The sequence below is a fragment of the Dasypus novemcinctus genome, chromosome X (genome assembly GCF_030445035.2).
Source record: "Dasypus novemcinctus isolate mDasNov1 chromosome X, mDasNov1.1.hap2, whole genome shotgun sequence".
Classification (NCBI taxonomy): Eukaryota; Metazoa; Chordata; class Mammalia; order Cingulata; family Dasypodidae; genus Dasypus; species Dasypus novemcinctus.
The window spans coordinates 136,232,750-136,251,212 of record NC_080704.1 but is presented as its reverse complement, the minus strand read 5'-3'; the positions used below and the strand labels follow the sequence as shown (position 1 = coordinate 136,251,212).

Here is an 18,463-nt window from a genome sequence, read left to right as displayed (position 1 = left end):
GTGAACATCTTATTAACCATATGAAAACTTCATCCAACTTCGTACAGAATGCCAGATCCATCTTCCTCCAGTTAAAATAAATTAAGAGTTTTACACCTTATTAGGCAATGACTACAGCCCATGGCCAGCAGGAAGCAGTTACAGAAAGAAATCCGTCTCCCTTCAGCACCCCTTTTAAATTAAAGGTGTAAACTCTTCAAGGGTAAAATAAAATTAATAGATGGATCTGGAACCTGACTAGAAATCCATGTGAGCACCAGTGGCCGCAGGATGACTGCAGGAGGCCCCCGCCCCAGGATTCTGCTGTCCAGAATGAAAACTTCTAAACTCTTAAAAACAGTCCTGGATGCTACACTAAAGATTGATAAATAATCAATCAAAACAACAAACAGCCATCCACCTCATAGCTCCAACAATAATTATGCCAAAGCTTAGCAAGTTAAACTTTGGCAAAGGGGGGAAATGATGTGGGCTATGGGTGGCAGGCTCTTTGTCTCTTCAGAGGTAACCTAAACTATCTGTGACTTGTGGGTGTGGGATGATGAAAGGTTGCAGTCCTGCCCTTGGTGAGCAGGAGACAGTTTAACAATGCAAGGTCTATAAACTTTAAGTATTCAGGGGAAATGCAAAGAAAATATGCTAAAAGCTTATCGAATGCCTGAGGTCCATGCTAAGAGCTACTAAGACGTGGAAATATATGCCAATTCAAGCCTATTGAGAACTGAAACAAAAGGACCATTTGGCCTTTCCTCTCTGTATAAAAGGGACTAAAAAATTTTGTTCGGGGCTCGGGATTCAAACAGAAAGTTCCCGAGTCCAGCCGGCCGTCAATAAACCATTTTTCCTTCTCAAAATCATTCCTGAGTCCTGGCCTCTCTATACTCAAGTAATTGAACTTCTCTCAAATTCTACAACAGTATGAGTGGGGAGGAGATGGATTTCAGACAATATTAAAGAGATGGAATCCCTCAGACCTGGTGAATAATTAAATGTAGAGAGATTAAAGAGAGCAAAGAGCTTAGAATGACTCAGGTGACTGGGCAACTTTGTGAATTGCGGTACTAATCAATAGAGAGAGAAAAAGAGCAAGACTGGATTCAGTTTGAGTGGTTGAAAGATGTTGAATTTGAATTTCTTTAGGGTTTTTAGGTGGAAATATTTGAAGACAGCTGGACAATATTCTTTCCTAGTTCTTCTATCTCTGACTTTTTAACAGTTTGTGTTTTGCGGGATCCTTTTCTTTTGCCTACTTTATTAAATTCTGGTGATTCCCTTACATTCCCTCATTGATCCTTTTCTGGGAACATCTCCTATTACCATAATTTTATTCTCATTTATATGCGTTCTAGGTTTTAATATCCCTCTACTTGTATGTACTGCAGGTATCTCAAACTCAACTGGCTAAGAACCAAAAGCAGGGACAACTGTATCTCCATATATGAAAAAGAATGAAATGGACTCCTAAGTCACACCACATACAAAAAGTAACTCAAAATGGATCAAAGACCTATATGAAAGAGCTAAAACTCTAAAACTCTTAGAAGAATACATAGGCATAAATCTTTGTGACCCTAGTTTAGGCTATGGGTTCTTCAATATGACACACAAAGCACAAGCACAAAAGAAAAAAATAAACTGAACTTCATCAAATTAAAAACTTTTGCATCAAAAGACATTATTAAGAAAGTAAAAAGAGGCAGCAGACTTGGCCCAGTGGTTAGGGCATCCGTCTACCACATGAGAGGTCTGTGGTTCAAACCCAGGCCTCCTTGTCCTGTGTGGAGCTGGCCCATGCGCAGTGCTGATGCGCTGCCCTGCCATGCAGGGGTGTCCCCCACGTAGGGCAGCCCCACGCGCAAGGAGTGCGCCCCATAAGGAGAGCCACCCAGCGCGAAAAAAAGTGCAGCCTGCCTAAGAATGGCGCTGCACACACGGAGAGCTGACACAACAAGATGCCGCAACAAAAAGAAACACAGATTCCCATGCCACTGATGACCACAGAAGCGGACAAAGAAGATGCAGCAAACAGACACAGAGAACAGACAACCGGGGTGGGGGCGGGTGGGAGAAGGGGAGAGAAATAAATAAACAAACAAATAAATAAATAAATAAATCTTAAAAAAAAAAGTAAAAAGAAAGCCTAAAGAATGGCAGAAAATGGTTGCAAACTATATATCTGATAAAGGTTTAATATTCAGAAAATATAAAGAACTGCTACAAATGACCATCTATTAAATGAATGGATGAATATGTGGGATAGCCACATGGAATATTATTTAGACATAAAAAGAAGTACTGATATATGCTACAACATGTATGAACCTTGAAAATATTAAGTGAAAGAGGACAGACACAAAAGCGCTATATTGTATTATTCCATTTACATGACATGTCCAAAATAGTACAGGCAAATCCATGGAAACAAACAGTAGATTAGTGGTTGCCTGGGGATGGGGAGTGACTGTTAATGGGTATGGAATTTCTTTTTGGGGTGATAATTTTCTCCAATTAAATAGTAGTAATGGTTGTACAATCTTGTGAACAGAGTAGAAACCACTGAATTGCACAATTTAAAAGGATGAAATTTATACAAAGTGTATTACATCTCAATTTAAAAACATTAATCTTAAAACCAGAGCAAGAATCTCATTAGTCATAAAAAGAACAGTACACATTTTTAAGGATGAAAAAATATCAATACTGGGGAAGGGACAAAGTGTTTGATGTTGTATATGTGGGAGCACCCTATATTGTACACGTGAATTACTGTCATCTAAAACTTTTGTGAAGACAAAACTAATAACCAGGAAAAAAAAAAAAAGGAAGATGTAGACACCGAGGAAGAAATGAATGAAACTGCCTTGCCACTGTACATACAGGGCAACACCTATTGCAGTGATGAAAGGCAAAGAGTCAAAAATAAAGGTTTTTCCTTTTTTGATACCCGTTATTTTTACTTTTAGTTTTTCTAAACTAGTATGTATTCTATACCTAACCTTTAAACCCATCACTATATTCCATTTTACTATTAATGGAATTTGGCAATATATTAGGCTTCATTTTTGAAGAAGTTTTGGACCACAGTGAGGTTCAACTATGGCAGGGGAGGAACACTGGCATAGGGTGTTATTGATGCGGGTCACAGGGTTGGGAGGGAGTTCTCCAGGGCATGTACACAGGGTACATAAAACTGACTGGATATTTTCATAGTAGTTATAGTTAAAAATGACAACTGAGGGAGTGTTAAGTTCCTACCCAAGGGAGCTCTATCACATTCCCCAATGGAACAGAAACATTCCCCCAAGTACAATGGCAAAGACCAACAAAGAAGGATGGTGCAATGATGAGCCCTTGATACAGATGAATATGCTTATGAGCCTGTGTACCTAAAATATGAAATAGGCCTAGAGCTGCAGGGTGCCTGAGTTACCTCCTGAGAGTCTCCATGTTGCTCAAATGTGGCCATTCTCTAAGCCAAACTCAGCATGTAAATGCATTACCTTCCCCCCAGTGTGGGACATGACTCCCCGGGATGAGCCTCCCTGGCACTGAGGGATCACTACCAAGCATCAGCTGGTGATGTAACAAGAAAAAGACCTCAAATAAAAGGGTCATCTCAGACCAGCAGAATATCTCAGCCTACATGTAGGATCAGGTGTTAAAAACTGCTTTTTGACTTTGAATAAAAGGGGGAAATGGAAAGAACAAATGAGCTTATATGGCTATGAGTCTCCAAAAAAGAGTAGGGAGGTCATCAGAGGAGTCACGCTTACGCACAACTCAGCAGGATTTCAGGGACAGCCACAGTAGAGATAATCCCAGGTACTGTCTCTCCTGAGGGCTACAGAGACCCACAGGTTCTTTGGTAATGGCAGATGGCTATGGAGTTCAATGCCATGTCAGTTGGCCCTACTTTGGAGTTGGTGTTTCTGAGTGTGACGGAGTTAGACTTAGATGTGACCTTTCTATACGTGCCTCTTCTGTCACTTTTACTGAACCTGTGGTTGGTGCTGGGGTTGGTATATACTCGGGAGAACTGAATCTCTGGACTGTCCATGTGACAGCTGGGCCCTGAGCCTCAGCAGAGTTGCAACTCCTACTGTCTGGTTCACTGGACTTACCCTGGTCAGCTATTAGGGACGTGAAGGTCAACCACCACACCAGGGATCTGAGAATGCCTACAACTACAAGCAGGAGAATTGCATCCATCATCCATATGGAAATCTAAGCCCCCTCTCGATATAGAAGTGGAGTGGACATAACCATCCCAGTGTCCACAGGATGGAGGAATAGAGTATGGATTAGAGTGGACTTAGTGATACTCAGTAGAGTTACTGTGGAACTATTGTGATTAGTAATGGAAGAAATTGTAGCACTGATATGGAGAAAATGGCCATGGTAGCTGCTGAGCATAGGGAGAGGAAAGAAGAGATGATGTGGGGACAACTTGGTGTTGTCCTGGGTAGTACTGCAGGGACAGATGCTGGACATTTTATTTCCTGCCATGGCCCACTGGGTGGACTGGGGGAGAGTGTAAGCTACAATGCAAACCATTATCCATGTGGTGGAGCAGTGTTCCAATGTATTCACCGAATGCAATGAATGTGCCACGATGATGAAAGAGGTTGTTGATGTGGGAGTAGGGTGATGAGAGCAGTGGGGCGTATATGGGGACTTCTTATATGTATACATATTTTAATGTAACATTTAAAAAAAAATGAGGGAAAAAATAAATAAATTGAAAAAAAAAAAAAAGAAACATTACAGAATCTGTTTCTCAATAACTTTAAAAATACAGACCAGGCTAAATGATTCTTAAACTATTGTTTATTTCCATTATCAAAGCAGCTCTCATTCTCAAGCATATTTATGAATATATATAGTCATCTTGCCTTGTAATCCTAATACACTAAATAAATCATGTTATAAGAATGGGAAGTGGAGAATCACCAGACATTCTAAATAAAACCTTCTACTATTTTTGAAACATGATGCTTAAATTGAGAATGAGATCTGCATTATAAGGCTAGGATTGTTTACAGTCCTAGCTCCACTAATGATGATTTGTAATATGACTGTGGGCAGGTCATTTAACCTCTCCAACCCTCTGTTTCTTTATTTGAAAAGAGGTGATAACAATATCTTATTTGTTTACTATAATATCTTTCCCTGTCCACTTTCTGATTTTTTAAAATATATCTATGATGAATATACAAACTTTGTGATAAACATCTCTACCTTTCCATGAGGGAATAGAAGGTAAACATAAACAATTTAACCGTTATCCCTCTGTGAAGAATCTGGGGAAGGAACAAAGATGGTTTGGGATAAAGAAGCAGGTAGGTTAGGGTTGATCCATGGTGATGGCACATTAGCAGAGCACTGGATTCATGATCCTAGCTTACTTAAGGAGTCTAAGGGACAAAATACACTTAACTCTTTATTCTGTGATTTTAATAGAAATAGTGATGAACCTCTTGAAACTAGAAAAAACTGTCTAATGGCTGTACTAATTTTCTTGATAGCGAAATACCCAACTTAAATTTATAGCCAATCTTAATAAATACACTTCAGTGCCCTTGAAAGAATACGTTTATCTTTTCATCCCATAAATAACAACTATAATAAGTTGGCAGTGAAAATAAAAATATATTTATTTTAGTAAGTATATTTACCAATTATTTTAGTTAGTGATGGTGTTTTTTCAGCAGTTCTTCCCTAAAACAGAAATATGAATTGTGAGTTAGAATTCTTTTTGGTAGAAGGTATTACTTTCATTTGAAAAACTGCATTACTCAACAATGTATAAATTGGCTTTATTCTAGTTCAACATATCAATATTCACAAGAGGTATAGCCTGATGGAGCCAGAAGTTAAAAGGTTATCTAACCCAATCCCCTCACTTTATAGGCAAGCTGAGGCCTAGGGAAATGAAATGACTTGATCAATCTGATACAGTTAATGACAGAGCCATAATGACAATTCCAGTCTCTTTCTAGTCCAGGGCTCTTTCCATGTAGTACTGACCCCTTAGCCACCCCAGTTCATACTATCAGTTTAGATATGCTTTTTTTAAAAAAGAGAAGTACAAATTTAAAGTTTAATAAGATGCTGTTGACACTTATATAAGATTAGAAAAATTCAAAAAGTTTAATAACAACCTGATGGTATTGGTGGGGAAAATGGCATTATTGTTGGTGGGAACATAAACTGGCACATCCTCTTCAGAGGACAATTTTAAAAGAATCATCAAATTTTAAAATTCTACATCTAGGAGTTTATCTTACAACATATATGTGACTGTGAACATGAACACGCAAATAAACTTTACAGTAAGAAACCAGGCAAATGTCTATGAATAGTGGGCTAGTTAATTCTGGTATATATATATATGCAGTAAAATACAATACAATAGTGAGAAGAAAGAAACAAAACTAATTGATATTAGTAAGAGAAAATATACTAGATATGTCATCAAATTTAAAAAGCAAGATGTGGAATAGTGTACATAATATGCACGCATGAGTAAAAATATGTGTGGAGAAATATACATATTATTACTTGCATATGTATAGACTACATCTGAAAAAATACACAAGAAACTGGTAACAGTGGTTGCTTCTAGGAAAGCAATCTGAGAATCTGAGAATGAGGGGTAAGGGAGTAGAGACCTACTTTTTTACTATATTCTCCTTTGTAGCATTTGAATTTGTACCATATTCAAGAGTTATGGGAAACAGATTTGGTTCAACTGATAGAGCTTCTGTCCACCATATGGGAGGTCCAGGGTTCAAACCCAGGGCCTTCTGACTCATGTGGTGAGTTGGTCCACATGCAGTGCTGATGCGCACAACGAGTGCCGTGCCACGCAGGTGTGTCCCCCGTGTAAGGGAGACCCATGCACAAGGAGTGAGCCCTGCAAGGAGAGCTGCCCCCGCAAAAAAAGCACAGCCTGCCCAGGAGTGGCACCGCACTCACAGAGAGCTGACGCAGTAAGATGGCGCAACAAAAAGAGACACAGATTCCTGGTGCCACTGAAAAGAATGCAAGCAGACACAGAAGAACACACAGCAAATGGACACACAGAAAAGACAATGGGGGAGAGAGAAATAAATTAAAAAATAATAATAATTATGTATCCCCCACTCAATTTGTGGCTTTTTTTGTGTGCTGTCTGCTCTCTGTGTCCATTTGCTGTACGTTCTTCTGTGTCTGTATTTATTTATTCCCCCCCTTGCAGCTTGCTTGCTGTCTGCTCTGTGTCCATTCGCTGTGTGCGCTTCTGCATTTTTTTGCTTGTCTCCCTTTTTTTGTTGCATCACCTTGCTGAGTCGGCTCTCCGCAGTACCTGTGGGCGAGGTGGCGCTCCACAGCGTGCCAGTGAGCCTGCCTTCACAAGGAAGCTCTGGGACACAAACTCAGGGCCTCCCATATGGTGGAAAGGAGCCCAACTGATTGAGTCACAGCCACTTCCCAGAATTGTGTATTTTCACAAAACCATTTCATATCATTTTTTTAGATATACTTTTGAGATTTTAAATATTGTCTGCAAAAAGTTTAAAACTATGAGTAGAAAAGACATTCATTATACAAGAATCTAATTTCCAAAGCCTAAGGGACTAAGTATTTAGTTTTTCAAGTCCGTATTTTTTTCATTTTATTAGTTTCATGTGAATACCGATTAAAACACACTGTTCTAAAATGCCACATTTCTAGTGTCTTTTAAGTATGATAATCTCTTCAAGTCCCTACTATTAGTGTTTTGCAAAGGACATGGGCAATACAGTTTTTACAATGTAAAGAACTATTTAAAATACAATGTGAACCATATAAACACCTGTAATAATAAATATTTTAAACAAATTATCCAGCTAGGCTTTGCCTTTCTTGTGGTTCATCTAGTACGTACAAATGTTCGAGCCCATATTTTTGCCTACAATGATACTTAAATCGGTTCAACCTGATCCCTTTATCACCAATTTGCTTCAGGTTAAGAATGACGAGCACTTTCAAGTTTCTCCCTTTAAAGATCATCACACATAATTAATTTAAAATTCTATACTGGGAAACGGACTTGGCCCAGTGGTTAGGGCGTCCGTCTACCACATGGGAGGTCCGCGGTTCAAACTCCGGGCCTCCTTGACCCGTGTGGAGCTGGCTCATGAGCAGTGCTGATGCGCGCAAGGAGTGCCCTGCCACGCAGGGGTGTCCCCTGCATAGGGGAGTCCCACATGCAAGGAGTGCGCCCTGTAAGGAGAGCCACCCAGCGCAAAAGAAAGTGCAGCCTGCCCAGGAATGGCACCACACACACAGAGAGCTGACATAATAAGATGAAGCAACAAAAAGAGACACAGATTCCCATGCCGCTGACAACAACAGAAGCAGACAAAGAAACAAGACACAGAGAACAGACAACTGGAGTGGGGTGGAGGGGAGAGAAATAAATAAATAAATCTTTAAAAAAAATAAAATAAAATTCTATACTGTGAATTTTACACAAAGAAATAATTGCAAAACAAATTACATATCTGAAAATATATATTATACAATATGCAACTTACCAGAGACTCTTCAGGTGAATGGGTTAAATGAATATTGTTTATATATTCTTGCCCTTTCTCTTCTACCAGATATTTACACCTAAACAATTAAAGAAAGTTAAACTTCAGTAGCTGATAAGTTTGTAACTAAAATAGTAAAATACAAAGCTATAATCTCTATCATCTTTAATTCCTTTAATTAGTTTTTCAGCATATCTAAGTAGCCACAAAATAAAATGTTACCCACCCAATTTCCTTACAGCTGCCATTTTAAGGTTAAAGAATAAGTTCTTATTGTAATGCTATTTAAACTGTTAGATGAGCAACAGATATCAACTTGAGAATTTTCATCTCTTGAGCAAGAGTTACTGAATTTTTTGTAAAGATTATTTTTTATTTATTTCTCTCCCCTTCCCCCCCAGTTGTCTGCTCTCTGTGTCCATTCGCTATGTGTTCTTCTGTGACTGCTTCTATCCTCATCAGCAGCCCCGGGAATCTGTGTTTCTTTTTGTTGCATCATCATGTTATATCAGCTCTCCATGTGTGCAGTGCCATTCTTGGGCTGGCTGCACTTTTTTTTCGCACTGGAGATGGGCGGCTCTCCTTACGGGGCGTACTCCTGGCGCATGGGGCTCCCCTACACGGGGGACACCCCTGCGTGGCATGGCATTTCCTACGCACATCAGCACTGTGCATGGGTCAGCTCCACACGGGTCAAGGAGGCCCGGGGTTTGAACTGTGGACCTCCCATGTGGTAGGCAGACGCCCTATCCATTGGGCCAAGTGCGCTTCCCTAAGAGTTACTAAATTAAATTAGCACTTTGACATTTAAAAAAAGTTTTAAATAGTTAATCTTTTCAACTATTGTATTTTGAGGACTAACTAATTGTACATTTAAAAGGAAATTTTTAGGTTTTTCAACTAAGCTTTTAAGGCTGTTTTTTTTCTATTTTTTTAAAATGATACATTCAAAAAATATAACAGGTCCCCACATATCTCCAACTCCCCTCACCCCACTCCTCCCAAATCAACAACCTCTTTCATCATCATGGGACATTGGTTGCATTTGGTGAATACATTTTGGAGCACTGCTGCACCAGGTACTGGTTTTCCTGAGGGCAACAGAGACCCACAGGTTCTATGGTCATGGCAGATGGCTCTGGAGTTCTGTGGCATGTCAGTTGGCCCTCTTTGGAGTTTGTGTTCCTGAGTGAGATGGAACTGGACTCAGAAGTGACCTTTCTACACATGTCTCTTCTGTCACTTTTATTGGACCTGTGGTTCGCACTGGGGTTGGTGTATATTCAGGAGACCTGAATCTCTAGACTGTCTATGTGACAGCCAGTCCCTGAGCCTCAGCAGACTTAAGGCTGTTTAAAGCTAAGATTTATTTTCAAATGATCACCCTGAAATTTTAAAGTATACTATTTTAGAGGAGTGGATGTAACTCATTGTTTGAGTCCCTGCTTCCCATCTATGAGGTCTTGGGTTCAATCTCTAGTACCTCCTAAAAGAAAAAAAATAGTACTATTTTTTAGGCCATAAATTCACATCACTTATACATGAGTTCTTTATTATAAAGAGGCAAGATGGCAAAAAGATATTTAGGATATGTCATCATTTTAAGATGCCAAAGAATTATAAGAAGCATAATTAACTTTATGTACCACCTAAAACTGCTGGCAATTAAATTATGACACATCATCAAGTGCAAGATGTTTTCTGATTTCAAAGTTCTTAAAATGTGAATGTGGGAGAGGATGTGGCTCAAGCAGTTGAGTGCCTGCCTACCACAAGCTAGGTTTCAGGTTCAACTAACTCCCAGCGCCTCCGAAAGAAAAAACTGACAACGAACAGACAAGGGAGCCAAAAAATAAAATGTGAATAGGGAGAAGATGTGGCTCAAGCATGGGACGTCCCAGGTTTGCTTCCCAGTGCCTCCTCAAAAAAACAAAAACAATCAAGCAGCAAACCAAAATAACCAACTCAGTGGAGTGGATGTGGCTTAGTGGTTGAGTGTTGGCTTTCCACATAGGAGGTTCCAGGTTCAATCCCCAGCCCCTAGTACCTCAAAAAAAAAAATTGAATAGTTGTGTATCTTAGAAGCAGTAAGATACAGTAATATTTCATAGGGGGTGTGATGGGTTCTTAAGGAATCTCCTTGACAACGTGGACTCTTTTGTGTCCATAGAAAGATTGGACTTCTAACAACAAAAGAAGTACATATTTCCTAATTTGGTGTTTAGAAATGGAATAATCCGGATGTCATACTTATAATATACAAGCAATGAATGTTTTGGTTGAAGGCTTAGATGTTTTTGTCTCTGTAAACTAGGTGACCCATTTTTATAAACTTGCTGTGTATTTCAAGCCACAGCAAAAGCAAAAGTAGTTGAGGTGAAAAGTCATTCAAGTCTTTCCACTGCATACTGTCCAACCTGCTGTTACTAAATAAATATTTAAAATATCTTACCCTGGATACCACTTAGCATGTTGTTCCCAAGGGTCTTCACTGGGCTTCCAATCAGTTAGCCCTCCTCCACAGTGAAAGCACTTTACTTTATCACCTTCACCTAAGAAAATATGCAAGTAAAAATATATGTATTTCATGCAATTAGAAGCTTACACAAAAGTATCCACTGTACACCCAAAAATTACTTGAAAATCTAGTAGCTTAAAGGAAGACATTAAAATTCATGTCTAAGTAATAGATAAAATCTCTATCATTTGAGGAGGAAATATTCAGATTCATTTTGAAATATTTTAAAGACAAAAATCAATTTGTCTTATTGTTATGTTAAAAATTAGAATTGTTACATTCAATCCTAAAATAAATGGGTCAGAAACATTGGTATAATTTTTTAAAATACTCTTGGAAGCCATCACACCAATGGTCCTTCCTAATGTTTCTACAGTAGCACATTTGAAAAGTGGTCATTTGAGGCAATAGGGCATAATATAGGGCTGCTTTAAAAATATACAGGCCTATATACTAAAGGTATATATCAATTTTATTATCAGCCAAATTAAACTCCAATGCTAACTCTTATAAGGTTGTTGTGAGGCATAGAGAAAATGTATATAATATATACATTGAGCACATATAGTAGGAATTCAATAAATGTCAGTCAGGTAGACCCATTCTTCTATCAGGGATGTCTACCGTCTTTGGCACATGAATCCCTCTCCTAAAAACAATTACATGAAGATAAACATGACTCAAAACATGGTTACATTACAGACTCAACATAAATATTCACAGAATAGAGCTGATATAATCATACCAGCATATATTTGAATATTTGCCAGTTCAGGGGGCTAAAGGCATCTATTACTTTTTAGAAATCCTGGGATAGTTGAAATGTTATTTATTGGCCTGGTTTTGTAATAAGGTTTACCTAAAGCATAAAATCCAGCTCTTGCAAGCTGCTCCTTGTTAACTGAGTATATCCACGTCTCAAAAGTAATGATCCGTGCTTCATAATCTGCCATGGCTGGATTTCTTGCAGCATTTGATGAATTTGGGAAATTCCTATCAGAACTCACGACATTAGATTCGCTTCCAGTATTAACATTCCGGCCCAAAACAAAGAAGCAATTAGGAAAGTGTCGCCTGTGTTCTGACCATGCACGATCACGAGGTTCCCAATTTTTCAGTTTTCCACCACAACAAAAGCACTGTACTTGATCACCAATACCTGTGTAGTAAAGTCCAGCACTAGCTAACTCTCTTGGGGTTAAGTGAGCATAGTCTGGCCAGCTGTGAAATGACTTTAATCTCATTTCTTCACTACACATGGCAGGGTTCCTCGGGTATATGGTATCTGACATATCTACAACCTGACCGGTTCTCAAAAGATAGTCTGCATGAGTCTCAGATGGCCTTTCTAAAACACGATGATTTCTGTTTTCCGGACAGTTTTCAACTTTGTACTGACCATTTTGGATACCAGGATTTGTAGATTGTGCAGCATTATTCTCAAAATAAAAGCCATTGATAAATCTGCAATTTGGGGATACTTTCCTGTGTCTTCCAACTGCTGAGTCTCCATATTGCCATCTATCTACTGCAGCATGACAACTAAAGCACTGCACAGTATCTCCTTCACCAGTATACAGAAAACCAGCTCGTGCTAGCGTTGATGCTGAGACAGGACTACTACTCGGAAAATTAGCAAAAGTTTTTAATCTATTAAACTCTTCTACAAATTCTTCATCCTTATTGATGTCTGCAGGTATACAAGTTTTAGATCCTTCAAAATTGTTAAAAGTCATCTTCTCTTGGAAATATGACTTGTCCACCTTTTCTAAAAAGAGAACATTACATTAGGAAATACAAAACGTGAAGCACAAGCAAAATATTCAATATTAGGAGGTAACAAATTGATGACATAAAAATAATTATATGATCTCTAAGAAACATTCTAATTCTAAATACTAGAGTTCTACAATACCACATGATTCAAGTCATGAAGAAGAAATTAGCTTTTTTTTCCTTTCTGAGAAAAGTAATATTTGAGCAGGTAGAACAGGATTATTAAAGTGCTTATTTTACATAGACATGGCAACTACGTGATATACAATTATTAACCATGTAAAATCATTAATTTGGAAAACATGAAAGCATTACAGATTCTTAACGTTTATGTATAATGCTATAATGGATCATTACATATTCGAGGCATCAAAGTTCAGTTTTACAATAAAAAATGAATGTTCAGAATGTTAATTTTTACTATTTCTTTACTTTTTTGCTCAGTTTTATTTACATTATTGGTTCTAATGTTAAGAGCATCAAACTGCTAATGATATTCATGCTCAAACAAGAATCCACTCTTTGTTGGAACTGGATCATTTAAGATATATATAATACTGCCTTCTAGAGGGTGGCTCAGGAAAAATCCTCACTTTGTATAGACCTTAATTTTTAGTTACTTTTTCCATCAGCTTCCCATGGCCAAGGAACAGTAGGTTCAAATGGAAAAGCAGTACTGTTATAGCCTCATAAAAGCTGGCAAATTGTACCTGTGTACTATCTAACCTATATGTATACTAAAAGGAACTTTTTGGGTTATGAGATGGGTAACCAGGTAACTTATCCTCCAAACACAGACACTTTTAAAAGTGAAAAATAACACTACTGATAATTACAACGGGACAGCAGGAATAAATCAGGGTTGCCCTAGGTAAACCACAGCATGTGGTTGCCCTAGCTGAGACAAAACTGGTTCTCCAGAATCTCGAAAGTCTCCCTGACACTGTACTCAGTATATGCTTGTCAAATGGAAAATAAAAGAACAATCCTAACTGCCTCTACTTTTTATGTGCACTTATTTCTAGGGAAGAATTTGCCAGCTCTTATGGCATTATTTTGGCTCTGTATGTTTTGGAACATCACCTCTCTTGCAGTAATGTTTAACATAAGACATTGATTAGACTGTAGTCATTCCTGGCTTTATCAAGCTATGGTGGTATTAAATAATTTATACCTAAAGGGTTGAGTTTTATCTGCACACAGTAATTTTTAGAAGATAGTCTCCATGACTTCTGATTAATTTTATAGCTCCCAGATATCCAAAAACCTTCTGAAACTAGCTTCAAGTCAGTTTGTTGAGTTTGTTTATAAGCTGGATGACAAAAAACAAGATTAAAAAAAAAAGGGCTGGATGATAGCTAGTCAGATAAAAAATTTAATTGGGATATAGTCTTACATTCTGGTTTAAAGACAAGGAAGAAAACCACATGAAGGCAAACCTCCAGATTAAAACCTTGGGGTTTTAATTAATATCCAGATGTGCAATAACCAGATCCAATTCAGCTACATATTGAATATTATTTTCAGTTCCAAACACATTTTAGAAGGGATAAAAGCAAAGTGTATTGTCTTTAGAGGGCAATCAGGATGATGAAAATTATGTCATATGAAGAACAGTTAAAAAGCTGAGGATGTCTATCCCAGGGGGGTTGGATTTTTATGGGTGGATTGGTGGAGAAGACAGAATAGCTACCTTTAGATGTCTAAAAGGTTATGAGGAAGAGGGATCAGCTTTCTGTGCAGCTTTAGGGTAGACTTAGAGTCAATGAACTTAATTATAGCCAGTAGATTTTAATCTAATACATGAATTTTACAATAATCAATAGTGGTAAGAAATGGGTTGGGGTGCCTTGTAGGTTGAGTTCCTCCCCTCACTGGAAAGGACTTCTACATTGACTAAAAGAATGGATTAAACAAAATTTTCAAATCTATACTTATTCTAAAGCAAGGGTTCTTAACAAGGGGTCTGTGTGCTTAAACAGAAATTTTTTAAAAATATTGTTCTTGTGGGGACATGTTGGTGCGGGTATGATATATTTATTAAATAATACCCTGTATAGTGTGGACTTAGTAAGGGGTATGTGGTTTTCACCTGACTGGCAAAGGTGTCTGTGGAACAAAAAGGTTAAAAGTACCTATACTAAAGAATTAGTACAATGTAACAATATTTTTTAAAAAAAAGATGAAAATTACCTTCCCCAAGGTGATAAGTTTTATTTCTCAGGTAAAAATAGAAGTGTAAAATCACTGAAGACCTATTTAAATTTTATAATAGTGGATATTTTGTGTGGTTCTAGTAGTTAACCCATTTGAGATAATATTAGATAAAATTCCATCATTCAACAGTAACAGGAAAATCTCTGAGGTTTTCACGTGAAGACCTTACCTTCCCAGATTTGTTTCGAAGGGCAGATATTTATTCAGAAGCACTCAACTGAGCACCACATATACATTATTAGAGCATGAGATTTTGGAGATGGGTGAGGAAACCGAATTTCCAGAGAGTGTAAGAGTAAAAGAGAGTGATGAGTGACAAAAGACAGAAATCTTAGGGTTAGAGGAAGGCACCAAAAGAAAGGGATAGAAGAGGGTAAAATAAATTAGGAACTAAGCGAAATGAAGTTGGGGAAGATGATATTGTACAGAGTATGTATGTATGGAGTACAGGAACTGTGAAATAGAATAAAATGGGGTATGAATAATGGAGAAGAGTGATAAAATAGCTTTGGATGTGAAAAGGTCTGAATGCAATAAAGTATAATGAAATAATTTAAAGCTTCTTTGGGGAATATATTCAGGCTTTGTTTTGGGTAAGCAGAAAGGTAAGAAGGCAGAAGGCAGAAAAGAAAGATATCAAAGAAAGTTTTGGTATAAGGGCCAAGCAGTCAGGAATCTTGAGGGGCACAGTGGTTAGGAAAAATAGCAAGCAACTGGTGCATGCTTATGTTCAAGGTGAGATGTTGTGAAGGTTTAAAATATACATATATTCATACATGCATTTAGCCTAGTCAACTGTGTAAACTGGCATTGGCAGGTGCCAAGGCAAGAAGAGTGATTGCTATAATGTGGGAATGTGGGGGTGGGAGAGGGGAGAGGGCCAGGAGACAACCACATACAGAAACCACCTACCTGGTATCTGCTTACACTGTAAGTTTTTTCCCCCGCCACCACCTTATTATGAAATTTTAAAACATTAGAGTAAAGGTTATTTTAAAGGGAAAAAGGATATGAAATAGGAAGTACAATAGATTGCCAGCATGTGAGAACATATGCTCATGACAAGCCCAAGAAGGTAATATTTAATAAATGCGAAGGAAATTATGTTAAGGTGGTAGGATTACAGATAACTCTTTTTCTCCAGCATGTCTTCACTAATATTTTCCCTTAAAGTATCTCAAGTTGATGCAGCTCACCGGGGTCAGGAGCCTGGTCATGTGGGGAGTATAAACTTTGGCGGACCACAGGTGATAACAAAGGGAAATTTGCTAATTATGTGCTTTTAATATGAAAAACTGATTAGAGCATATTTCAGAACAAAGTGAAAGCATTAAATCATTTCTTTTTGAAGAGGCTACATATTTAACCTGTAGTGTAGAGACCAGTTAATATTTCTTTCAACTACACTCTTTAAATTCTAATATGGAGAATGGGTGTAGCTTAGGGGTTGAGAGCCAGATTCCCACGTATGAGGTCCCACCTTCAATCCCCAGCCCCGGTACCTCAGAAAAAAAATTCTAATATGATGAAGTCTGTTTCTATCTCTTTTGGTACTGTAAGTACCTCAGTTCTAACGGTCCCAGTGTTATATTTTTATTTCTTAATGTTATTCTTCTGTTGCTAATTGTAACAAATCATTTCCTGAAACATATTTTCTTCCTAATTTCTAAGAAATCAAACCAATGGACTGTTTTTAAGGGTAGCTTCCCTTTCACTTATTATTATTATTAGAATAATGAAAGTGCTCTGGAAGTGATAGGGGTGATGAATGCAGAAACATGTGATTACACCGAATACTACTGACTGTACTCTTTGGGTGGATTTATGCTTTATTAATATTTATCAATAAAACTGAAAAAATGCTTAAGAAAAATAATAATGTACAAAATAAATTAGAGATAGAAATGAAATAGCAGCTATATACTGCAGGGGAAGCTTGGAGAGATTGAGAGGTGATTATTAAGGGGTACAGTTATTTGGTTTTATTTTTACTATTAATTTTGGAACAATGAGAATACTCTAATGGTGAAGGAATTGATGAATGCACAAAACTATGTGATTACACCAAATAACATTGGCTGTACATGTTGGATAGATTGTATGCTTTAATAAGTATCAATAAAATTGATTAAAAATTTTTAAAAAAGAGTAGCTTCTCATGTTACATAGCATTGAAGCTCTGTTCCTGAATTATAAATTCTATGACAGTTTTTCACGTTGATTTGTCCATTCCAAATTTATAAGCTACTTCCAAATAAGTATAATTTATATCTGAAAAGGCAGTTAATTTCGTTGATTCTAGTAATACAGGACTTTTCTTTTTAACCAATCATTGTACTCATTCCCAATCTCACTGGAAAGTGTTTCTTTTGCTGTAAGTGTGTGTATATGTGTGTTGGTGTGCTTTTGTACTCTTCCTGTGTTCAAATAGTGTGAAATGTTTTGGATTCCACATGCACCTAAATTAAAAGATTTTTGCACACAGGGCAAACCTGTGCACTTTTTATACAAAGATATTGGGTTTTTAAAAATGGGATTATTCTAAGAATACTGCCTACATTTTAGGAGAAACATGGTATTTACCATTGACAGGTATAGTTTATCAATATTATTTTCATAAGGCTATTTATTTGCATTAGAACAAGTAAGAGTAAGGCAGCTAAATTTCATTATTTACTTTATTTCTTTGGTATTTGGTAAAATGTGCACAAGCACAACAGTATGCTTATATACTGAAATTAAGAGTAAATAAGTTCTCCATGGCTTATGTATAATTTCCCCCAAAGTAATTTGTTAATTAATTTTATGGTAGTGCTGGTATATAGTATGTCTTTATAGCAACTGTTTGCTATTAAAACAATGGTTTGCTATTCAAACAATGAAGAATCAAATGACTCCATTTTAAAGGTATTTTCTCTATATGGTAAAACTATATGAAGAAACAGTCTTGATTAAATGAAAGATATGTGAGATTTAATATCAACACTACCAAAAATGTCATATTAATTAAAAAAATCTGCTTTACTTGAAATGAAGATTAACTAAAAGTGTATCTATGAGTCAATTATTACCAGCTTAAGCAATTTTTAAAAAAGATTTATTTATTCCCCCCACCCCACCCCTCCCCGCCTCATTGTTTTGTGCATACTGTCTGCTTTCTGAGTCCACTTGCTGTGTGTTCGTCTGTGTCTGCTTGTCTTCTCTTTAGGTGACACCAGAAACTAATCTTGGGACCTTCCGGAGTGGGCTAGAGGTGCTCAATCTCTTGCACCACCTCAGCTCAGCTCCCTGGTCTATTGCGTCTCTTATTGTCTCTTCTCTGTGTCTCTCTTTTTTTTTTTTTTTGTTACATCATCTTGCCACACCAGCTTGCCATGTGGGCCAGCACTCC

General features: G+C 37.5%; 1 protein-coding gene across 8 annotated transcripts in view; it reads right to left on the bottom strand.

The window, feature by feature from the left end:
- The window catches only part of XIAP (X-linked inhibitor of apoptosis), a 52,021-nt gene that overhangs the window by 23,074 nt on the left and 10,484 nt on the right, over positions 1–18,463 (bottom strand). For 5 of the 8 annotated variants that reach the window (XR_011647894.1, XM_071213021.1, XM_071213022.1 and 2 more), the window contains 4 exons: positions 11,939–12,847; positions 11,014–11,113; positions 8,562–8,640; positions 5,676–5,718 (listed from right to left, as the gene is read on the bottom strand). Coding sequence is in view for 7 of the 8 variants with exons in the window: in XM_071213021.1 (XP_071069122.1) it covers positions 5,676–5,718; positions 8,562–8,640; positions 11,014–11,113; positions 11,939–12,815 (1,099 nt within the window). In the remaining variant the exon portion in view is untranslated. The remainder of the gene's footprint in view (positions 1–5,675; positions 5,719–8,561; positions 8,641–11,013; positions 11,114–11,938; positions 12,848–18,463) is intronic. The other 3 variants (XM_071213023.1, XM_071213024.1, XM_004480536.4) reach the window with 1 other exon arrangement.